This window comes from Lepisma saccharinum, chromosome 20 (assembly GCF_977018435.1).
Source record: "Lepisma saccharinum chromosome 20, izLepSacc3.1, whole genome shotgun sequence".
Taxonomy (NCBI): Eukaryota; Metazoa; Arthropoda; class Insecta; order Zygentoma; family Lepismatidae; genus Lepisma; species Lepisma saccharinum.
In genome coordinates, this window is record NC_139248.1 from 42872989 (window position 1) to 42894261 (window position 21273).

The window sequence follows — 21273 nt, forward strand, 5'->3', positions numbered from 1 at the left end:
CCACCTAACCCACAAAACTATTTATTTAAAAAAATATTTTTCGTTAGTATCTAACTGCCTAATATTGTGCCAGTGGAAATGTTTAGTATTCGTTTCAAAACTCTCAACATTGTATGATCTCTTGACAAAATTATTTTAAAATGTTTATCAGCATTCTCAAGATACAATAAACAGTGGTCTGAAACTCTGAATTACTACTAATAAGCACTGTTAATTCAGTAGAGTGTACGATTGTTGGATCATCCACCCCCCTTCGTGTCAGTGTGTTTTGCACAGCGCGAGAGGTTTCCGGTTCGAATCCCGAGCCTACGCATGTTTGTTCTTTGTGAGTGTCTCTTCATCAACTTCATCAATATCATCACTCATATTCATATTTGCGATTAGCCAAAAGTGATAGAAAGCGAAGTAAAATAAACCAAATCATTCAATAGTTGTATCATCCACAACAATGAAGTCTACTGTTGTTCTAAAGGCGCTTGTGATTGAGGTAGGTTTTTTAATTACTTGCGTCATGCCGAAAGGTTTCCTTGATTATAAAATACTGTTTTGCTACACATGTGTTACGTGTGGAGCAAAATACTCCGAATGGTGTGCGGTGTTTCTGACTTGAGCAATCTAATTAAAATTGGTATAAAACACCAGTGCTCCAAGCATTTTTTGCACACTGAGGCATCTTATTTTCTACATAAAACAAGCATGGATCATGTTTTATCGGAACCCGGCTGACTTAATGTAATAAACACAATGAGATTGTGATTTTAAATAGACAATACATATGTCAGCTAATTCCATAAGTAAACTCTTAAGCAAAAAAAAAAGGCCTACCCTTCCTTCTAACTTGGCGTTCCCATCCGAAATGCTCATGCTACGCCACTGGTATATATGTGTCTGTGTCTGTGTGTGTGAGAGAGAGAGAGAGATAAGGAGGGGGGTAATACAAACAGAGGGAAAATTGTAGAAAATATAAATAGGAAGATATGTACTACAAGAGAAAAGAGAAATAAAGAAAGAAAATCAAACGAAGTCCTGGAGAAAGAGAAGGGAAAAACGATAGAGCATATTTTGCCGAACATAATTTATGGTCAAATTTTTCTGGTGCCTTCCCTGGCGACAGTTCAGGAGCTTTGCAGACAAATTATGCAATATAACTACAGGGATCAAAAACAATTAATCTATTCAGCGGATTCACTTGTTTCCATCTAAACTAAAATGTGAAAAAAAAATCCAGTTTATGAACTATAATAAAATGTTGATAACTGTGAAATCAAGTGTAGTGTGTCTCTGCAATCGTTTAACTGAAGAACGGTTTGTTGTATTATTCGTGTAACACTTTTTTCTAACCTTTGTTACAGTGAGTAAATTGTATTTGCCAATGGAGATAAGCTGACACTCGGTTGTGAAAATTTGCACAGGGGTTTCAGTTTGATTTACTCGTGCCAGCAACCTCACATGTTTGTTTGCTCACGACCCACTTTCCTTCAGTCCTAAGCCATGTGCCTTCACGATTCTATCTGCTTCACCACGCGAGCATTTATTAAAGCTTTGACTCACGAATTCAAAAACTCTCCGTAGATAAAATGGCCTTCTTCTACCGATATAATCCGATTACACTCTTTAGCAGGGGAAAGGTTTAATGAGAATAAATATCAATTAAAATTTGAGTGTCAGAAAGATTTTATCAAGGTCGTACACCAGGCCAATAACATTTTACACAGGATATTACGGTACACACGTCTTTGTTCAGCTTAGTGTATAGACGCAAGGCAAGGGAATTATGGTTGTGTTATGGAGTGAATTGGATTCTAAAAATCTTGCTAGAGTAAGTGAATTTCTTGTGACACTGTTCTGAAATAATGTACTGTCAACATCAATAAAAATGTCAATCTTATGTCCTCAGAAATATTCGCCTCAGTGCAATGTGTTATGTGTGATGATTGATTGAGTTGGTGTTTTAAGTCCACTTTATGCACAGTAAGGCTAATCGGAACTGGACCTACTGTTTAAAATGGGATCCGAACCACTATGTGCCTCCACCGGGTGTTGTGTGTGTTGTCGAACTCACAGCGATGAGCGAACATCAATATTAAGTTCGACCAGCACCGTAGAGTTAGGCAACAAACATAACGCAAAGTGTATTTCAGTATCCAGGCAGTGTAATGCTATCAATAAATATAAAATGGTGTGTACCAGTCTATATTAAAAGCTAAATGTCTTCCTTAGTGCAGATATGTTTGTGCATATTCTGCACAGACGCGTTTCTAATATTCTTAAGTGCAATCAACGAACTCATCTAAAAGTACTAGCGATGTTGCCAGTGCCAAGAACAAGAGTCGAAAGATAATTTTGTATAATAATAAAATTTAAAACCTTCCTGAGAAATATATAATTTAAACTCCTTTCCACAACGACACAACTTGTTTCTCTGTAAGGATTTGTCTCCTTTTGATAAACACTAAGTCAGAATCTTAAAAAAATGGAAACAATCCATTAATTTAGTTAAAATACTGAAAGGAAATGTGGGGTGTGTCTGTAGACGTTTAATTTTAAATTTAGAAGTTAAGATTCTTTTATATAGTTGATAGAGAATAACAATGAGCCTTTTTCCAAACTTTTTTCTTTCTGGATCCGCACTTGGATTTTGTCTGCTTAAACACCTAGAAAGTTTCATCTCTATCTTAGTAAATGCAACAGACGAGTACGTACGTTATGCATATTTGTTTAAGGTCTAAAAGGAGATGATATCATTTAAGTGATTTCTGTCTTTCAATCATTCGATTCAGCTAATAATATCGGATGAACCAGCAATATCTCCCTGATAGTGTAGTGGTTATCACAGTTGGCTTGTAGTCATGGGGTTCTTGATTCGATTCACGGTGAAGGGCTGTGCTTCGTATTTCATGTACAGTGCAGGTCTACTACCTTATCTGAGTATAAAATGGGCTCTAACAAAAACCTTTTGGAAATGAAGTAAGTTCTTATTTGTTAATGATTATAGTTAAATTAGCGGAAATTCTGCAAAACTTGGACATGATCATAATGGGGAGAGACTGTCCCTTCTTTTCCTGCATGAGGCATTCTCCTATTAGGAAAGCTGTATCAAAGAGATCGTGGGGCTGAACCCCATCAGCTCACACCTGTTTGGAACGAGACTGTACAGATTAAGTTCTTATCTTATACATACTATAGTCGCCATATTTATCAGAATTGGTTTCTGATTATACAACTTTTATATAAATCAACTTCATCCACTTATATAGAAATTGCCGGAAATGTTGAAGTTGTTGGACTTCTGTTTTTGTTTTACTTGCATGCCTGCATTGGTGTTTCATTTGTAATATACTTAATTAATTAATATATATATATATATATATATATATATATAATATATACAATAAGTAAGAACTGTTGCGGCAAACCAGGTAAAAATTTTCCGAATACGCCACTGTCACACGCAAAGATTTATATAATTTAAATTCCTTTTTCACAAACAAGCCAGGTAATGGTAAAAATCAAGAGGCAATACACGATACATACTTGTTTTATAGATAGGGTTAAACCGTACGATTTTCAGCGTGTTTTCTTAAGTCCCTGACAACCCTTACTGTGCGTGCATCGTGCTCATGGCCGTATCCAGCACGGGCCAAAGCTGCAAAGTGGAAAATTACAAAAGTTACAAAAGTAATGTTGTAACTGATATATGTTTTACAACCACTCTTTAATGCTTCCATTGCTTGCATTAATTTGCCTTTATTTCAGCTACTTGCGAAGAAATATTCATAACAATATATGCATATCCCATATCCGAATTGTAAAATTTCAGCATGATGTAAGCAGGACCGGACTGGCCCACCGGAACACCTGGCAAAATCCCGGTGTGCCCTCTCGTCTCGACGCCCTTCCGAAAACACAAATCCGGTGCCTTTTCTTCCCTACTGCTAGCAATCGGGCACAGATTTGGCAGCGGTGGATAAACTTTTTTCTTTTCTGCACCCTCGTGGACTTACACAGGGGCCGCTTAAGGCCGAGCGCACCCAGTGACTGACCGGGACATCCCCCCCCCCCTTTGATTAGCGCCAAAACCTTATTTCTGATTACATAAGCGTGGCTGTTTGTTTGAGTTTATTTTCAAGTCCAATTTGTAATGATGCGATCATTACTGGATCCTTTTTATGTTATAAATTGTGTATGGCTATGTATTCCTGTACTTTTGGGTTCTTGGCCGTTGGGGGAGCGGTAAGTTTCCAGTAACGGTTTAGGTCATTAGCGGGGCCTATAAATAGGAAGGGCAGAGGAGCAGTCGGCCTCAGATGTTTGGCGGAGTACAGCAATGTAAGAGGTATCTTTTTCTCTGAGGGGAGCGGCTGGGCGAGCTTTCTTTCCTTATCATGTGAACCGACGGCGGGGATGTTAACTTTCTTTCTTTTAATACACACACTTGCTCTTTTCACATTATTCCAATAGTTTATTTCATGTGGGAAACCGGGTACACAACACACATACCTTCAGCCACCTTTTTTGGTACTGAGGGTTATATTTTTTTTACTCGTGGAGCCAGTGGCTACGCGAGTCTACACACTCTCTTCGGGAAGGGGGGACAGGGCACACCGGAATGTAATTTTGTGAATAACGGCCAAGAATTAACTTCTGTAAATATAATATGAATAAACCTATATATATCTAAAAGGAAATGGGCGTTAAGTTGTAATTTGAAGAGGTACGTGTCTATTGCCTAAACTAGCATCCACAGAACTTCAGGTACTGCAAGTTTTGAACCTCGGGACAAGGATTCAAAAAATGTATGGTTGTGTATATTGTGTATGTTGCTGAGAATCAGCTTAAAAGCACAAAGTATACCGTTACATACTGGGGGCTCATAGTCGGGATATTTTTTGTAAGAAGTACTGAAGGCATATGTTATTGCGAAGTGGAAAGAAAGTAACAGAAGACAAAATGGCAATTCAAATAGACAGGGAGCTCATTGGCAAGTTGCTAGGCAATGCGAACTTGGAGGGATGGCCTGAAGAAGATATTGTGGGGGAACTTGAGAGACTGTCTCTAAATGTTACACAAGGAACTTCGATAAGGACCGGCGAGGAAAAAATGAGCAAAATCTTGGAAAAAAGCAACATTAACATTCCGATCTTTAAGGGAAACGTCGGCGATGTAAGTCCACACGATTATTTGTATGAATTACGCAATTATCAGGAAATCATGGAAATTGGGGATACTTTTCTCTTAGATAGAATCTTGCCGCTTTCGTTGAAGGAAATCGCTGCAGATTGGTTCAGATTTTCAAGACCTTTCGGCACTTTTAGGGAATTCGAGAAGGCTTTTCTTGAGGAATACTTTAGTGTCGATTATGATTCGGAAATAGCAAGGATCATTCAGAACAATTACCAGTCACCAGACCAGTCTCTTCTTGCATTTATTCGACACACCAGGAAGCTTTTTGCAATGAGGGAAAAACGGGGGACAGAAGACGAGGTCATCCAGCATGTTTTGAAATTTTCCCATCCTAAATTCAGAACACACTTGTACAACAGAACATTCGCAACAATCAAAGATTTGGAAACCCATTCTATGGACATTCAAAAGAGATTGTATTCAGAAGCTCTGTACTATTGTCCAGAGCTAAGAGATAGCAGTTTACCACTAGCGTCAACTTCAGGGAGTGTCGCAAGGCAATTAGTAGCCGCGGGGGCAACAAACCCTTTCGGCCGCGTGGGAACAGAAGTATCAATGAGTGCCATAAACCCGGGTCTTTTCAACCGCTTGAGCCTTTCCGGGAATTTTGGAACCCCGTCGAGAGCAGAAGAACCGGCGAGGAGAAGGGGGTATGATGGTCCGCAGAAAGGTGCCACCAGTCTCATTTCTAAAGATACCGTTAGACTAGAACAGATAACTCCGGTTCTTGCACACGTAGAAGGAAAGCAAAACAGGGGGAGGAATAGGGAAATACGTAACTGCAGAAAGTGCGAAGCAAATGAGGAAGAAACAGAGGGAAAATTTGCTTCGGAGCACAAAACTGCCCATGGTTCGTCTCTCTGAAAGTAAAGAAATGGAACATTCTTCATTGTTGCCATTCTCCGCCACTGAGGAAAATGAAGAATACAATTCTGAGGAGCCACGTAAGCTTCTGGACACAGCCTCCCTCATTTCCGAGCAAATGAAAGACAAGTTTCTTGCTGACGTAGCGAGGGTTACAAGGAATGAGGAGGTGGAAGGAACGAAGAAGTACAAGGAAAAGGTGAAGACCCAGGCCAAATCTTCGTACTTCGACAACGAGGGAATTCTTAGGAGAAGTTTGCCTACGGAAAAGTACAAAGAGAAGGGAAAAGGGAAAATATGGGCACCTACTTCTCTACGTTCGCAAATTCTCGTGTCGTTGCATGATGATGCATTCGCTTGTCATCCTGGGAGATTGAAAACGTTAGCGAAGGTTAGGGAACAATACACTTGGATAGGCTTAACTAAAGACGTTATCCAGTATTGTAAGTCGTGCCAGCCATGCTACGTATTAAAAAATGACAGGAATAAGCAAGATTTCATGTCAAGTAAGGAGGAAACGAAATTCAGGATGGAAGACGTCAAGAAGAAAGCTTGTGATAGGAAACGCCGCAAATGCACGTTTCAGATGGGGGATAAAGCTTGGCTTAAGGAACATCCTATCTATGGTAAGGCTCGCAGAGTAACCAGTAAATTCTCGGGGAAGTCCTCTGGATCACACGCAATTGTGGAGCAAACTTCGGCAAATACTTTCAAAATGAAACACAGCGGGGACGGAAGAATATTGAGAGCCAACAGTGACCAGTTGAAGCCTTATTCTTCGCCTCCTGACTTTGCAAGGAAAGTAGCCGAACCCAATTCAGCAGAGAGAGCGCACGTAACTTCGGCAGGAGGAGCAAGACGAAGATATATCCCGGATGCGTTACAAGCTGAGAAACAGATTCTAGTCTAATTTCAAAGGGGGATTTTTTGTAAATATTGTACATAGGGACTTATCTATCTTTTCTTTATTCTATCTTTCACTTATTTTCTCTACCTCATACCTCATACAGTACTCATAGAAAAGTGTCGTTCCGCAGTCAATTTCATCGCGAAAGTAACGCAAAGTTAGTGCGTATTCTTTTACCGTGTAATTTCGTCGAGAAATCGCAGTTCGGTGGCGAGTGAACGCAGTTCTAGCGCCGGGCATAGCAGTGACATGTTCGGATGTAGAGCCAGTTCGATCCATTCATGTGGAAACCGGTCGAAGCGGTGACTTCCGATCCCGGCAGGAGCGCAGAGCAGTGGCGTTGCCGGGAGTCGAACCAGCAGCCTTGATGACTTGGATGGATTTCCAGGAGACTGTCTCTCATTGGTCCAGGAGGAAGGATGGAAGAGGTGCTGAGTGGGTAAGAATCGACGTGGGTTAACCAGCTCCAGTGATGAGGGAAGAACGCGGATATCGAAGTACACTTGTGGACAAAATTAGAGTGAACATTGACTGTCAGTGTCGTGTGATCTTCTAATGAAAGTGTGTTTGTAGTGAACAGAAGCTGCGGACAAGTGCTTTGTGTATATTATTATTATTTTTTCTAGGTTACAGAACTTTGATTTTCCTCTCTTCAGGAAGGGGGGACTATGTAATGATGCGATCATTACTGGATCCTTTTTATGTTATAAATTGTGTATGGCTATGTATTCCTGTACTTTTGGGTTCTTGGCCGTTGGGGGAGCGGTAAGTTTCCAGTAACGGTTTAGGTCATTAGCGGGGCCTATAAATAGGAAGGGCAGAGGAGCAGTCGGCCTCAGATGTTTGGCGGAGTACAGCAATGTAAGAGGTATCTTTTTCTCTGAGGGGAGCGGCTGGGCGAGCTTTCTTTCCTTATCATGTGAACCGACGGCGGGGATGTTAACTTTCTTTCTTTTAATACACACACTTGCTCTTTTCACATTATTCCAATAGTTTATTTCATGTGGGAAACCGGGTACACAACACACATACCTTCAGCCACCTTTTTTGGTACTGAGGGTTATATTTTTTTTACTCGTGGAGCCAGTGGCTACGCGAGTCTACACACTCTCTTCGGGAAGGGGGGACAGGGCACACCGGAATGTAATTTTGTGAATAACGGCCAAGAATTAACTTCTGTAAATATAATATGAATAAACCTATATATATCTAAAAGGAAATGGGCGTTAAGTTGTAATTTGAAGAGGTACGTGTCTATTGCCTAAACTAGCATCCACAGAACTTCAGGTACTGCAAGTTTTGAACCTCGGGACAAGGATTCAAAAAATGTATGGTTGTGTATATTGTGTATGTTGCTGAGAATCAGCTTAAAAGCACAAAGTATACCGTTACAAATTTATGAACAGAAGTTAATAGGTTAAAGTGAGATCCGAACCATTATGCGCCTCCACCTGGTACATGGCTAAAACAGTTGGATTAATTGAAGTTACTGCTGCATAACATATTAAGTATAATACAAAATCAAGTAGCAATTGAAGCTAAGAGATTACTGTTTATTTTGATGTCATGTAGGTATTAAATAAACACATACCTACAATGAAAGTGTTCTTGAACAGAAACGGACGTCCCCCGTGGTGGAGTGGTTAGCACATCTCGCTACGACGCCAGGGGTCCCGGGTTCAAATCCCTGCCTGGGCATGGATGTTTGTGAGTGTCCATTCATCAATTTCATCGTATCATCACTCATCCCCATCTTCGCAAATTAGCCGAAAGTGGTAAAAGAAGAGAGATAAAATAAATCATATCAATCAATCAATCAGCAGTAACACTGTAATTATTTTAAGAATCAAGTTATTATTTTTGGTCATTAAAACCATAAATATACACATGTATAATATGGTCATGTTTTTTTATTTTTTATTAATTGTTTTTGTTTTTATTTGAGGAAGTTGGAAAGTTGGAGGACCAGAGTAGAAAGATTGAGAAAGAGAGGGGTATTTAGAGAAGTTGAAGTGTAAGAAAATTTTCCAGTTACTTCTGTTGGAGCATTGAGGTATTATAACACCATTAAGCCTTGTTTCCAAGATATGAAAAACTCAATATGCTGAAAAAGGCAGAAATTTATTTTATTATAAAACATAAACTAAACGTAACGTTTCAACCTTCTAGCAAGGTCTTCTTCAGACTCTGCACCAAGTACAAATGTAACAAGGTACAAAACAGGACGATATATACTAGACACAAAATTACTCCCCTCCAGACTATTAGAAAGTTGTTTTCCTGGAACATTCTAGCAGGTGTCCTTCCCTTGTCAACTGTACTTTCACCTGACAGACGATTTAGCTAAACATTTTCTTTCATGAGCGTGAGATAAAGAATCCAACCACATTCCAGATTAAAGAAATTGTTTAGTTTCGTTTTAATAGCAGAGCGTTTTTTTTAAAAAAAAAAAACTGCATAGTATGTACCTAACTGTAGTGTATTTGTATTTTGATAGAAAAGATTATACCGGAAAACTTTTTACCTGATGATGAATGTGGGGAATTTGTACAGTACAGTATATTAAATATTCAGGCATAAAAAGAAAAGCTTTGTAGAATTTTTACTTTATTTTTACTCATAATTTTTAGAATTTGAATATATATTTGCATTTTATTAGGTAAAGCAGCGTGGCACTTGTTCTTCTGTTATCTGTGTTGATATCAAACGATCTCTTGAATTTCTTATGTCTACTTTTAATAGACCCTACATAAAATAGGGCATGTGGTAATTCATTCCTCCATTCATATTGGGGGTTAGGCGTAGAGCTGACAACTCTGCACTGTAAAAAAAATGTCAAGAAACAGCAATATAAGGCCATGGATGTTCCCAAGGTAAAATATTCCGGAGGTAAAATAGTCCCTCGTTCGGATCTCCGGGTGGGGACTACTTTGGGAGGTCCCTGGACTAAGGATAAGATCTACGTTAGGAATAAGGATATTAAATTAAGCACCTGGAATGTTCTGAGCCTTTACCGGCCTGGGGCATTTCAGTGTACAGTTAATGAGATAGTTAAGTATAAATTAGATGTAGTAGCTGTCCAGGAAGTTAGGTGGCCAGGAGAAGGGAATTGTAAAACTAAAAATTATACTTTTTTCTATGGTGGTACTGAAATTCATAATTTTGGAACAGGCTTTTTCATAAATAATAGAATTATCTCGGCTCTTAAAACTGTAGAATTTATTAATTATAGGATATCATATGCAGTTTTACAGGGTAGGTGGTGTAAAAATATATATATAAACATCCATGCACCAACGGAAGATAAAGATGATAATACTAAAGATAATTTTTATACAGAGTTAGAACAGGTCTTTGATAAATTTTCTCAGTATGATATGAAAATTCTGTTAGGTGACTGTAATGCACAGATAGGCAAAGAAGAGACATTTAAACCTACGATTGGTAAAGAAAGTCTTCATGATTTAAGTAATGATAATGGTATAAGATTGATTACTTTTGCAACCTCAAAGAATTTAATTGTGAAAAGTACCACTTTTAAACATAAAGATATCCATAAATATACCTGGTCTTCTCCAGATGGTAAAACTCATAATCAGATAGATCATATTCTCATTGATAAGAGATGACATACTAGTATAATTGACGTTCGTACACATAGAGGTGCTGACTGTGCCAGTGACCATTATTTAGTAATTGCTAAATTAAGAGAAAGACTCTCAGTGATAAATCATAAGCAACAAAATCTAAAAGTTCTAAAATATGATACAGGAAAGTTTACTGATGAAAGAATTAAGAAAGATTACCAAATTAAACTGTCAAATAGATTTGATATTTTGCAGGATTTAAATGATGATGAAAATATAAATGAAACAGACGTAAATAAGAATTGGGAGCACATACGTAATGCAATAGAATCAGCAGCTAAAGAAAGTATAGGATACCATAAACCGAGAAAAAGTAAGCCATGGTTTGATAATGAATGTCATAATCTAATAGAAATAAGAAATCAGGCTAGACTTAGGTGGTTAAATAACTCTGATGATACAAATCTAAACAATTATAATAGAATAAAGCGAGAAGTTAACCGCACGTTTAGAAGTAAAAAAAGAGATTACTTGAAAAGCAAAATTAACGAAATTGAAACAAACAGCAAAAATAAAAATATCAGAGATTTATATAAAGGTGTAAATGAGTTTAGAAAGGGATGGCAACCTAAAGTAAACTTGATAAAAGATAAAGACGGTGATTTTCTAGCTGACCCAAGCGATATTCTAAATAGATGGAAGAACTACTTTAATGACCTTTTAAATGTCCATGTAGGAGATAAATCAGAAGTGAATGAAGTCCACACAGCAGAACCTTTAGTTCCAGAACCCAACTTGACTGAAGTTAAAGATGCTATTAAAAGGCTAAAGAATAACAAAGCACCTGGCATTGATTGAATACCAGCTGAGTTAATTAAATATGGTGGAAATTTATTAATATGTCAAATTCATAAATTAATTTGTTTAATATGGAATAAAGAAGAAATCCCTCAACAGTGGAAAGAATCCATAATTGTTCCTGTGTTTAAAAAAGGTGATAACATGAACTGCAATAATTACCGTGGAATTTCTCTACTCTCAACAACATATAAAATATTATCTAACATTCTTTTAACAAGAAGAACCCCATATGCTAATGAAATTACAGGTGATTATCAATGTGGATTTAAACGTAACAGATCAACTACAGATCAAATTTTTCACATCAGACAGACACTTGAAAAAAAATGGGAATATAATCAAAATGTCCATCAGCTATTCATTGATTTCAAAAAAGCATATGATTCGGTCAAAAGAGATAAATTATATAATATATTAGTAGAGTTTGGAATACCTAAGAAGCTTGTTAGTATGATAAAAATATGCACCAGTGAAACAGAAAGTAAAATTCGTGTGGGTATTAATATGTCTGACAAATTTACAATTCATGATGGGTTAAAACAAGGGGATGCATTATCTCCACTGCTCTTTAATTTTGCCTTAGAATATGCTGTTAGGAAGGTAAAAGAAACTAAAGAAGGACTAAAATTATATGGTGTGACTCAGTTGTTAGCATATGCAGATGATGTAGACTTACTTGGGGATGATGTGAATACAATTAAGAATAATGCTAAAATATTTTTCAAAACTGCTAAAGAGATAGGTTTGGAAGTTAACAAAGAGAAAACTAAATATATGCTTACAGGCCGAAACCAAGTGTTAGGTAATAATCAAAATCTAATTATTGATAACAACTCGTTTGAACCAGTTTCCAAATTCAAATACTTAGGAGTAATATTAACAAATGCAAATTATATTAAAGAGGAAATAAAAAGTAGGCTTAATTCAGGAAATGCATGTTACTTCTCTCTTCATAAACTTTTGTCTTCTCGTTTAATATCTAAGAAACTAAAAGTTAAAATATACAAAACAGTAATTTTGCCTGTAGTATTATATGGATGTGAAACTTGGTCCATTACATTGAAAGAGGAACATAAATTGAGAGTATTTGAAAATAAGATCCTTAGGAAAATCTTTGGACCTAAAAGGGATGAGGAGACAGGTGAGTGGAGAAGGTTACCTAATTTAGAACTACATAATTTGTATTCATGTCCAGATATTATTAGAATAATTAAATCAAGAAGACTTAGGTGGGCAGGCCATGTGGCACGAATGGGAGAGGAAAGAGGAGTTTACAGGATTCTTGTTGGGAAACCTGATGGTAAGAGACCTGTAGGAAGGCCAAGACGAAGATGGAGGTACAACGTTGAGATGGAACTAAGGGAAATTGGTAGGGATGGAAAAGAGTATATAGAACTTGCTCAAGACAGGGAAAGATGGAAGGCCTGTGTTGCTGCAGCCATGAACCTTCGGGTTTAAAAAGGCTAGGGAGTTAGTTAGTCAGTTATGTGGTAATTCAGCCATTACTGTGATGATAGGCCATTACAATCAACGATTTCTTGGGGGCGCCCTCTTAATGAAAATTGCCACCGCCCTTTTGGCAGACCCAGTTCGGCCCTGAGTATAAGGAGCTATTATATGCAGATCCATAGCGAGGGATAGGCTAGGGGGGCTGAAGACCAAGGTGCAATTCAACTTTTTTTTTAAGGAAACACAATCAGAATATGCGACGGAGAAATTTACACTTGGTAGATGTAAGGGGGAAAGGAAAACATACAAGGTGTTACTCGACTCTTGTCCCTTTTGAAGATTTTCAAGTGATGAAGTGATATCTAGGTACTTGAATTTGGGGAGGAGTGAAAATAGATGTCTCCATTCAACTCGGGAACGACCTCAATCCATTTCGATTTATAAGGTTCATACCAAATTACAGACTTACCCTGTATGTAGATATATATTTAACAATATGCTTACTTAATGCTTACGTCAAGATGGTCTTGAAAGTCAAGAAAAAGACAAGAAATCAACAGGTAGGTCAATAAGTTAAGAAAAATCAAGAGATTGATTGATTTAGTTTATTTTCCTTCACTTTTCTTTTCTGCCACTTTTGGCTAATCGCGAAGATGAGGATGAATGATGGTAAGATGAGATAGATGAAGGGACGAACCCAAACATATATGGATGCCACAACACGAGCTACACAGAAGATTATACTGGCTGTTAGTCCGGCGCCATAGCCTCGCTAGTGTGCCAGGTAGATTACGTGGAAGAAAGGTTGACATTTCGGAAAGGGTCACCCCTTAAACCCTGATAAGGCGATGATGACCTTCTGAATTGCTCTTATTCTTAATTTATGATGCTAATCTGAGCAATTGATTGAGTGATAGCTGTTTTGCTTTATTATTTTCCAGGTCTATACCTATCCTATCATATGCAAGCTTTCCCTTACAGCTGTTTATGTATATTTAGAAATCTAAAATTGTTTTGAGTTGTGGTTAAGATTTGTTCAGCTTTATTTCTTAAGAATTACATTCTTGTATGCGTGAAGTTTAGTAAAAATATTTTAAAATGTGGCCATTCCCCATTCAGGATGATGTCTGAAGCATTAATTTTTACATGCATTAATAGATGAAACAAGTCTAATTATCTTGTTAAAGTAGAGCTTCAGTTTCCATCTTAACCGACCTCTTGGTAGGGGTTTTTCATTAAAGAAAAATAATTTACTGCCTGTAAGGAAATATTGCTTTATTATTTATTTTAACTGTGCTAATTTCCAACTTTACCTAAGTGGGGTCAATTAAATAAAAGTTTAGAGAAACGATAAATAGTCAATAAAAGGTCATGAAAAAGTCAATAATTTTGGCGTTGTTATTTTGGTTGAGTGTTGACACGTCCTTTCCTCTTGTACAAATGTTTATTGTACTCTGCAAATTAACTTTCTTGTTGTACAAATGTTATTTTTTAATCTATTTAAATTGATTTCTGCGCTTAGCCAATATTTAAAATGATGACGTCACAGGATAGTGACTGACCTTTATGTGCATATCTTGTATGAGTTGTTGCCATGGGAATTACGATTGCATTTTGTCTTTAGTTCTGGCTAAGATTTTTAAAGAATGGTCAAGCTGAATTGTGAGAAGCTGTTATTTCTTTGACTGCAATGGATTTATGCACATAAGTATTTTTATTTTGCTAAGATGTAAAATATACTTCTTCTTCTTCTTCTTTGTGAAAAGTTAACTTTGATTTCATTTGACCAAAGAACGAACAGAGATATTACCCATACCCTGAGAGGCACACGAGTCTTCATGTGATCATTTTTTGCTTAAAAGAACGTGTCACTGTAGTGCGTTTTTAAAGATGTGTTCCAGACACTAAGACATAACTGAAATACGATTCTTATATATTCTGACTTCTTTTTATTCAGAATTACAAATTACAATTGATTGATTGATTGAGTTAGATTTTTTGGTTGTCTCGGCGGGTATGGCCTTTTGGCACCCTTCTAAGTATAAGAGGAAAAATCCCCTTATCTAAAACCCTTACTTTAAAAATTAAAAAGTGGTGTAAAGGGCCCCTTGAAAAGTGAAAATTGTAAAGGGACAGGCACAACAATTAAAAAAAGGTAAGGCTAGTAGAAAACCTTCGTCAGAAATAGTATAAAAGGCCCGCTCTTCTCAAAAACCTAAACAAATTTGTTAAAACACTGTCATCATCTCTCAGCATGGAAGAATAAACGTTTGGAAGGTCAAGACTTTTTCTGAAGAAATTAAAATTAGCACATTCTAGAAAGATGTACCGAACATTTAAAACGTCATTACAGACACTACACAACGGAGGGTCCAGCCGTTGCAGAAAATGATGATATGTGAGAGAGACGGCTGTGTCCTATTCGAAGCTGAGTTAAGATGACTTCTCGGCGGGAGGGACGGGGCAAGGAACGTCATGCACCAATGGTGGGCTTGATAGGGCGAAGTTTGTTGCCCCTTATCACATCCATCTTTAAATATAACCTATATTATTTTAAATGAGTTTTTCTGTTCCCTCGTTTAAAAATTTGTAGGATATAAATATCGAAAGAGGCATATAAAATGTCGGTGCTTGGTAGTACAAGTGGAGGGGAAGAGGACGCCAAACAACAATCTTACCTAGGGCGCCCAAATATCTAGCCACGGGACTGATTGTATGTGACACAAGATATGAAAAATAAGGATATTTAACAACGTAATTAAGGATACTAAGTATGGAAAAACATGTTTTGGAAATATATTTATTGATCACACTAAAATATTTTAGTTCATGATTAATATTGTAATAATATACATCTCATAGCCACTATATGTATAAATATGTTACAGGGTATGTAATGATAATATCATGTTAATGTACTTCATAATCAGGTGATTTACTCATCTATGTAACAAAGTACCAGGTTACACTTCACTGAGGAAGTTGCTGAATTGTTTGTTCCAACTGAGCAGCCGACTGTGCTGCCACTTGGCCGATTATTCCCTCAGGTGACTCTGGATCCTCCAGCTGTAAAATGGTTGCCGATTCTTTCAGATAGCCCGCTGCTTCTTCAAAACTCTTCCGCATGCCCTTCTCGTCAATTTCTCCATACTGGCATAGATTTCTGCCATAGATCAAAACTGGTGCATGAAGCTCGTATAGGGTCATACCTGAAAGATAAAATTAGCAATATTGTTAGGTGGAAGTATATTGACATATTTCTCTTGTATTAACTTAGTTTTCACCTTACCATAGACATATAGGCATCCAAAAATGTGACTGTGTAATACTTTCCTATGTTTCTGTGTTTTTGAGTAAATTTGGTACTTATATTTTCATATCATTTTGACCGTAATACAATATTTATATTTGATATTCTATATTATTAAATGGAATATGAAAATATAAGAACAAGTTTCATATAATTTGAAAAAAAAAAATACTTCATGGATTCTAGAATACGTAATTATTTAATTAGCTTTCTATATAAACACGTAGTCAGTATAAAGTACAGTCAGGAAAGTTGATCGTTGTTATGAAATGATTAAAAAACACTCGCGAATATCGAACAGTTTATACCTGTTAGTGGTGGCCGCGGTGGCTCAGTCGGTAACGCGTCTGACTACCATGCTAAAGGTCCCGGGTTCGATCCCCGGTCGGTTCAAATCCGGGAACTTTTCTAACGATGGAAGCGGCTCCGGCGCCCACCCAGCGTCGAATAACATGGGTACCTGGGGGAAACCCTGGGGGGTAAAGGCGGTCAGGGGCGTGATGCTGATCACATCACCCCCACTCACGACCGGATCAAGAAAGTGTGGGGCGTTACCCCCACACCCCCTATACGCCTTCATGGCGTGGTGCTATGCACAGGGGAGAACTTTACTTTTTACTTTACTTTTTATACCTGTTAGTGGCAGGAAACTTTTCATCGTCCTTCATTTTAATGTGTGTCTACGACTTCTTTTAGGTCCTGCAAATTTGCGTATAACGGGTTCAGTGTTAATGCTGGAAACTTTGAAAAATGATATTCGATATAATATTATTGACTTATCAGCCATTAAAAAACAAGATGATAGGAAAGCTGTTAGGTATTAGTCGTTTGTCGATTGTCCGTTTATCTGTCATTTCTGAGAGATTACAAGCAGGGTTTCGGAGCGGAGCGGATCAACGCTCCGACTGTTGCCCACGCTCCGGAGCGAGGAGCGAGATTCTAAGAAATGGTTCGCTTCGCTCCGGAGCGGAGCGATGTCTTAGCCCGCTCCGCTCCGGAGCGGAACAGCGGGAATCGGAAAATTTCTCGCTCCGCTTCGGAGCGAGGAGCGAAATTTTAGAAAATGGTTCACTCCGCTCCGGAGCGGAGCGCTACCTTGACACGCTCCGCTCCGGATCGGAGCAGATGAAGTTGAAAAATTTCTCGCTCCGCTCCGGAGCGAGGAGCGAAATTCTAAGAACTTGCGCAGTCCGCTCCGGAGCGACTCCGGAGTGCTCCGATGTTGGATAATACTGGACTGTTTTCGTGAAGAGAGCGATATTATTATTATTATTATTATTATTATTATTATTATTATTACATTTTCATTATCACTTTTACTACTCTACTACTACTTCTGGGGACAATATATTTCAATAGCAGGTGTGCCACCTGTGGTTTTATAAGTTGAGAGAATGGAACCACTCTCTCATTTCCTGCCACCAGGGATCGCGACTGAAACTTATTTCTGTTCAACTTCTGGTTCGGGCTAAGCACTTCGACATATCGGCCCGACGTTACAGTCCACGCCGCGGGAGAAGTGAGTTATTCCGGAATATTGGTTCGAGTAACACTGGCGAAACTACTGCATAAAATCCATTCTACCTTCTAAAAGGCTAGGAGCGCGCAGAGGAACGGCGAAGCAACTTGTACGGAGGAAGATAAAAGGCAGACAGGTGTTCATGCAAAACACTCGCTGGTGCATGATTGCCATATCTAACCTTCTTTTACGCTGGTTATGTATGATACTTTTAATGTAGCGAAAGGGAAAAGTTTTAAGTAATTGGAAATTCAGGTTGCTAATTTTAACTTTTCGATTTTTGAATGTATGAAGCTGAAATTCGGAATCATGCTTATTAATGTTACCGTCGGCCAATAAGGAAACGTTTTAATTTGAAATACAGAGTTTTCATATCTAACTTTTTTTTAAATCTTGACACTAGAAAGTTGAAAACCGGCTTAACCAAAAATGTAAGTTGCCACATTTGGTTTACTTTCATGAAGGTATAAAGTCGAAAATCGGAATGTTGTTTGTATACAGCCGAACAGGGGAATTTAAATAGTATGAAATACAGGGTTGTCATATCGATTCTTTTTCCCAATTTTAAAGGCAGGAAGTTGAAATACGCATTTAATGGTTACATACGTATACTACTGCAAACATTACAAAATGTTCGGTTGCCATATCTAACATTTCAAGTTTGTAAGCAGTAACCTGGAAATAGGCATGGTGGTTATAAGAAAATTGCAAACATTTTGGAAAAACGACGAATGGAATGTTGCTATATTTAACTTTCTGAGTCTAGAAAGCCAGAAAACGTATACGTATAAAATTAATATTTTTTTGTATTGAGTACGTTATACACAGCAAACTGAAAGCAAGTTTTCAGTAATGAACAATGTGTAGTCAGCAGATAAGTCGAAACAAGATGTATAAACCTTAATAACTGTGGTAAACACAAAATGTAATATTATCTACTTGAATAGGGTCATGTCCTGAATTTTATGGTTTCATTTTGAAAAACAGGGCTGCGAGAAATACGTTCCTTCCTCACTGATGGCATTTGATTTGATTTTTGTTACTTAGCTTTGAATTTAGGCTAATAGCGACGATGATAATGAGAGAATAGATAAATGTGTACTGGAAAATAATGTAGCGCGCCGTACCCCGATAACATAGTGGTAACAACGTCTCCTTGTAATAAAGGGGCACTGGGATCGATACCCGGTGGAAGGACATAGTGGCTCGAATCCCACTTTAGGTAGGATTTAAACTGTAGGTCTATTCTCGATAGCGTATTGTTGAGTCTTAAATCCACCTAAAGTCCATAACAAAAGGCATTGTTTCAACGTATGTTGAATGTATAATTGCAATGTATATTGTGATAAATTAATCCTCAAGCAAATATACATTTGTAATTCTGTTTAACAATAAGAGACTTCACTTTCCTTTACATCTATTCACAAGAGCATAAAAATACAACTTGGAAATTCATTTCCAAATGAACAACCTCTTATGCATATCTTTTACGTATGTGTGTGTGTGTTTTCTGAAATCTGGCACTTCATAAATGTCTATTACATAACAGAAAGCATCATTGGGTATTCAATATCAGACGAATAACGAATTCCATGGGAATATTTCAGCGAGTTCGTGGATGTGAGTTTAGCTCTCAACGACAAATGGTGTTGGTTTGACCCATGGTGTCATAACTAGGGCTCGGATTTTTAGGTGCTAAAAATCAGAAAAATATTTATTTTTTATGTGCTCAAAATACGGAAAATATTTACACTTTATGTACTTAAACATGGAAAATATGCATTTTTATGTGCTAAAAATATTGAAAATTTCTGCTTAAAACAGCTCTACTCACCAGATGAAATTAGCATGTTTTGCTGAAAAATGGTGAATTACAATACACCACAACTGTCATCTTCAAATTGTCCATTACAAAGGACTGACGATTGTCTCGAAACAGTGCCTTATACTGCGAAAATGTTCGTTCTACATCACATGAAGTCAACCTCGCATACTTAAGGCATGATATTTCACTCACACTTAAATATCCAATATTGTCTTCCTGTTCACCGTCCAATACATTCGAAATGTTACACATCATTTTAAAGCCGGAATTTTTTGCCATGACATCTTGGAGTTTTCTGCGAAGCAATTGTGCCTTTGGTCCATTAAGTTTGTTGAGCTTGCTCTCCACTTCACGAACTTCTTTAACTGCTTCTGACAAAGGAATGTCCGTTGCTTCTAGTTTCTTGATCGTATTACATAGGAAACTCAAATTTGCAGAAATATAAGCCAGGTCATTTCTTAATGTAGAGTCACTCAACATACCTTGAAGAATTTCAATTGAAGAAGCATCATCTTTATTCTTTATTCAGTCCATTAACAACAGATGAAAATTCTTCCAAATTTTCAGCATAGTATGCAACAGCATTAAGCCATGTTCCCCACCGCGTAACTACAGGTGTGGGTGGCAACGGTGTTTGGGGATTTTCCTTTTTGAAGATTTCAATTCTTGTTGGCGATTTCACAAACACCTTTTTTCCATTCGAAACCAATTTTTCTACATTAGGATATACATTTCTGATTTCTTCACATACCCTATGCAATCCATGAACAATGCACGTAACATGAGTCATTTTAGGATAACTGACTGCAAGACCTTCTGCTGCTTTCTTCATATATGCTGCAGCATCTGTGAGCAAAAGTAAAACATTGTCGAACTTCACCCCACTTGGCCACAATATCAGCATGGCTTCATTGAACAGTCTAGCAATTGTAACATGATTTGTGGCACACAGTTCTTGGCACGTTAAAAGAAAAGACTTACTTGAAATTGTTTCATCATTTTTCAATAACCCAACAACTACATTTCCCACTTTCCTACCACTTGAGTCCGTACTTTCATCTATGCTGACCCAGATTTTTTCATTCTCACAGATATCGCGAATTTTCTGCATCGTTTCTTCGTAACACTTTGGGAGGTAACATTTCCTTAAAGTAGACTCATCTGGGGTGTCGATGTTTGTGTATTTGCCTAAAAAATTTCGCAGCTGAGGATGATTCACCTTATAAAGCGGTATGTCAGCAGAAACAAAAGCCATACACAAATCCGCACAATAACGAGAAAACTTGGATGGTTCTTGGGACGAACTTGGGATGGGGTCACCAATAAGGGATTGTTTGCTTTTCACACGCACAACTGCAGCAATATGTTTACTGCCATTCACATGTTGGGTTACCTGATCGCTGTTCTGCTGTTATGGCTTTTCCACAGGGCTGACAAAAGAGTAGCTTTCCCTCAGTGGTAAATGTGTTCTTGAATTCTGCAACATATTGCTGCAAACGATAGCTTGGTACAGATTTCACTTTCGGCATTTTCAAACACGCACACACTTACAGAAAACTCGCACCTTTCGAACGAAACACACTAGTGCTTCTCCCACGCCAAGCAAATACTGTGGAACAATCTGTCCACTACTGAACGTTGAGCTTACGTTTTACCTCTCAGTATGGACAATTCGTTACATCCAGACTGGATACTGTTGCCAGGTCTTGCAGAAATTTTTCCCTCTCTAAGATGAGAAAATAAATACAGCGACTATAAAAAAAAAAA

The 21273-nt window shown here is 37.7% G+C and overlaps 1 protein-coding gene across 2 annotated transcripts in view; it reads right to left on the reverse strand.

The window, feature by feature from the left end:
• Positions 1-15662: 15662 nt before the first annotated feature.
• SmydA-3 (SET and MYND domain containing, arthropod-specific, member 3) overlaps positions 15663-21273 on the reverse strand; it is a 32993-nt gene continuing 27382 nt past the window's right edge. Inside the window, exon 3 of one of the 2 annotated variants that reach the window (XM_083141426.1) lies at positions 15663-16061. In XM_083141426.1, coding sequence (XP_082997552.1) covers positions 15823-16061 — 239 coding nt within the window. In that variant the 3' untranslated portion in view covers positions 15663-15822. The remainder of the gene's footprint in view (positions 16062-21273) is intronic. The other variant, XM_083141425.1, reaches the window with a different exon arrangement.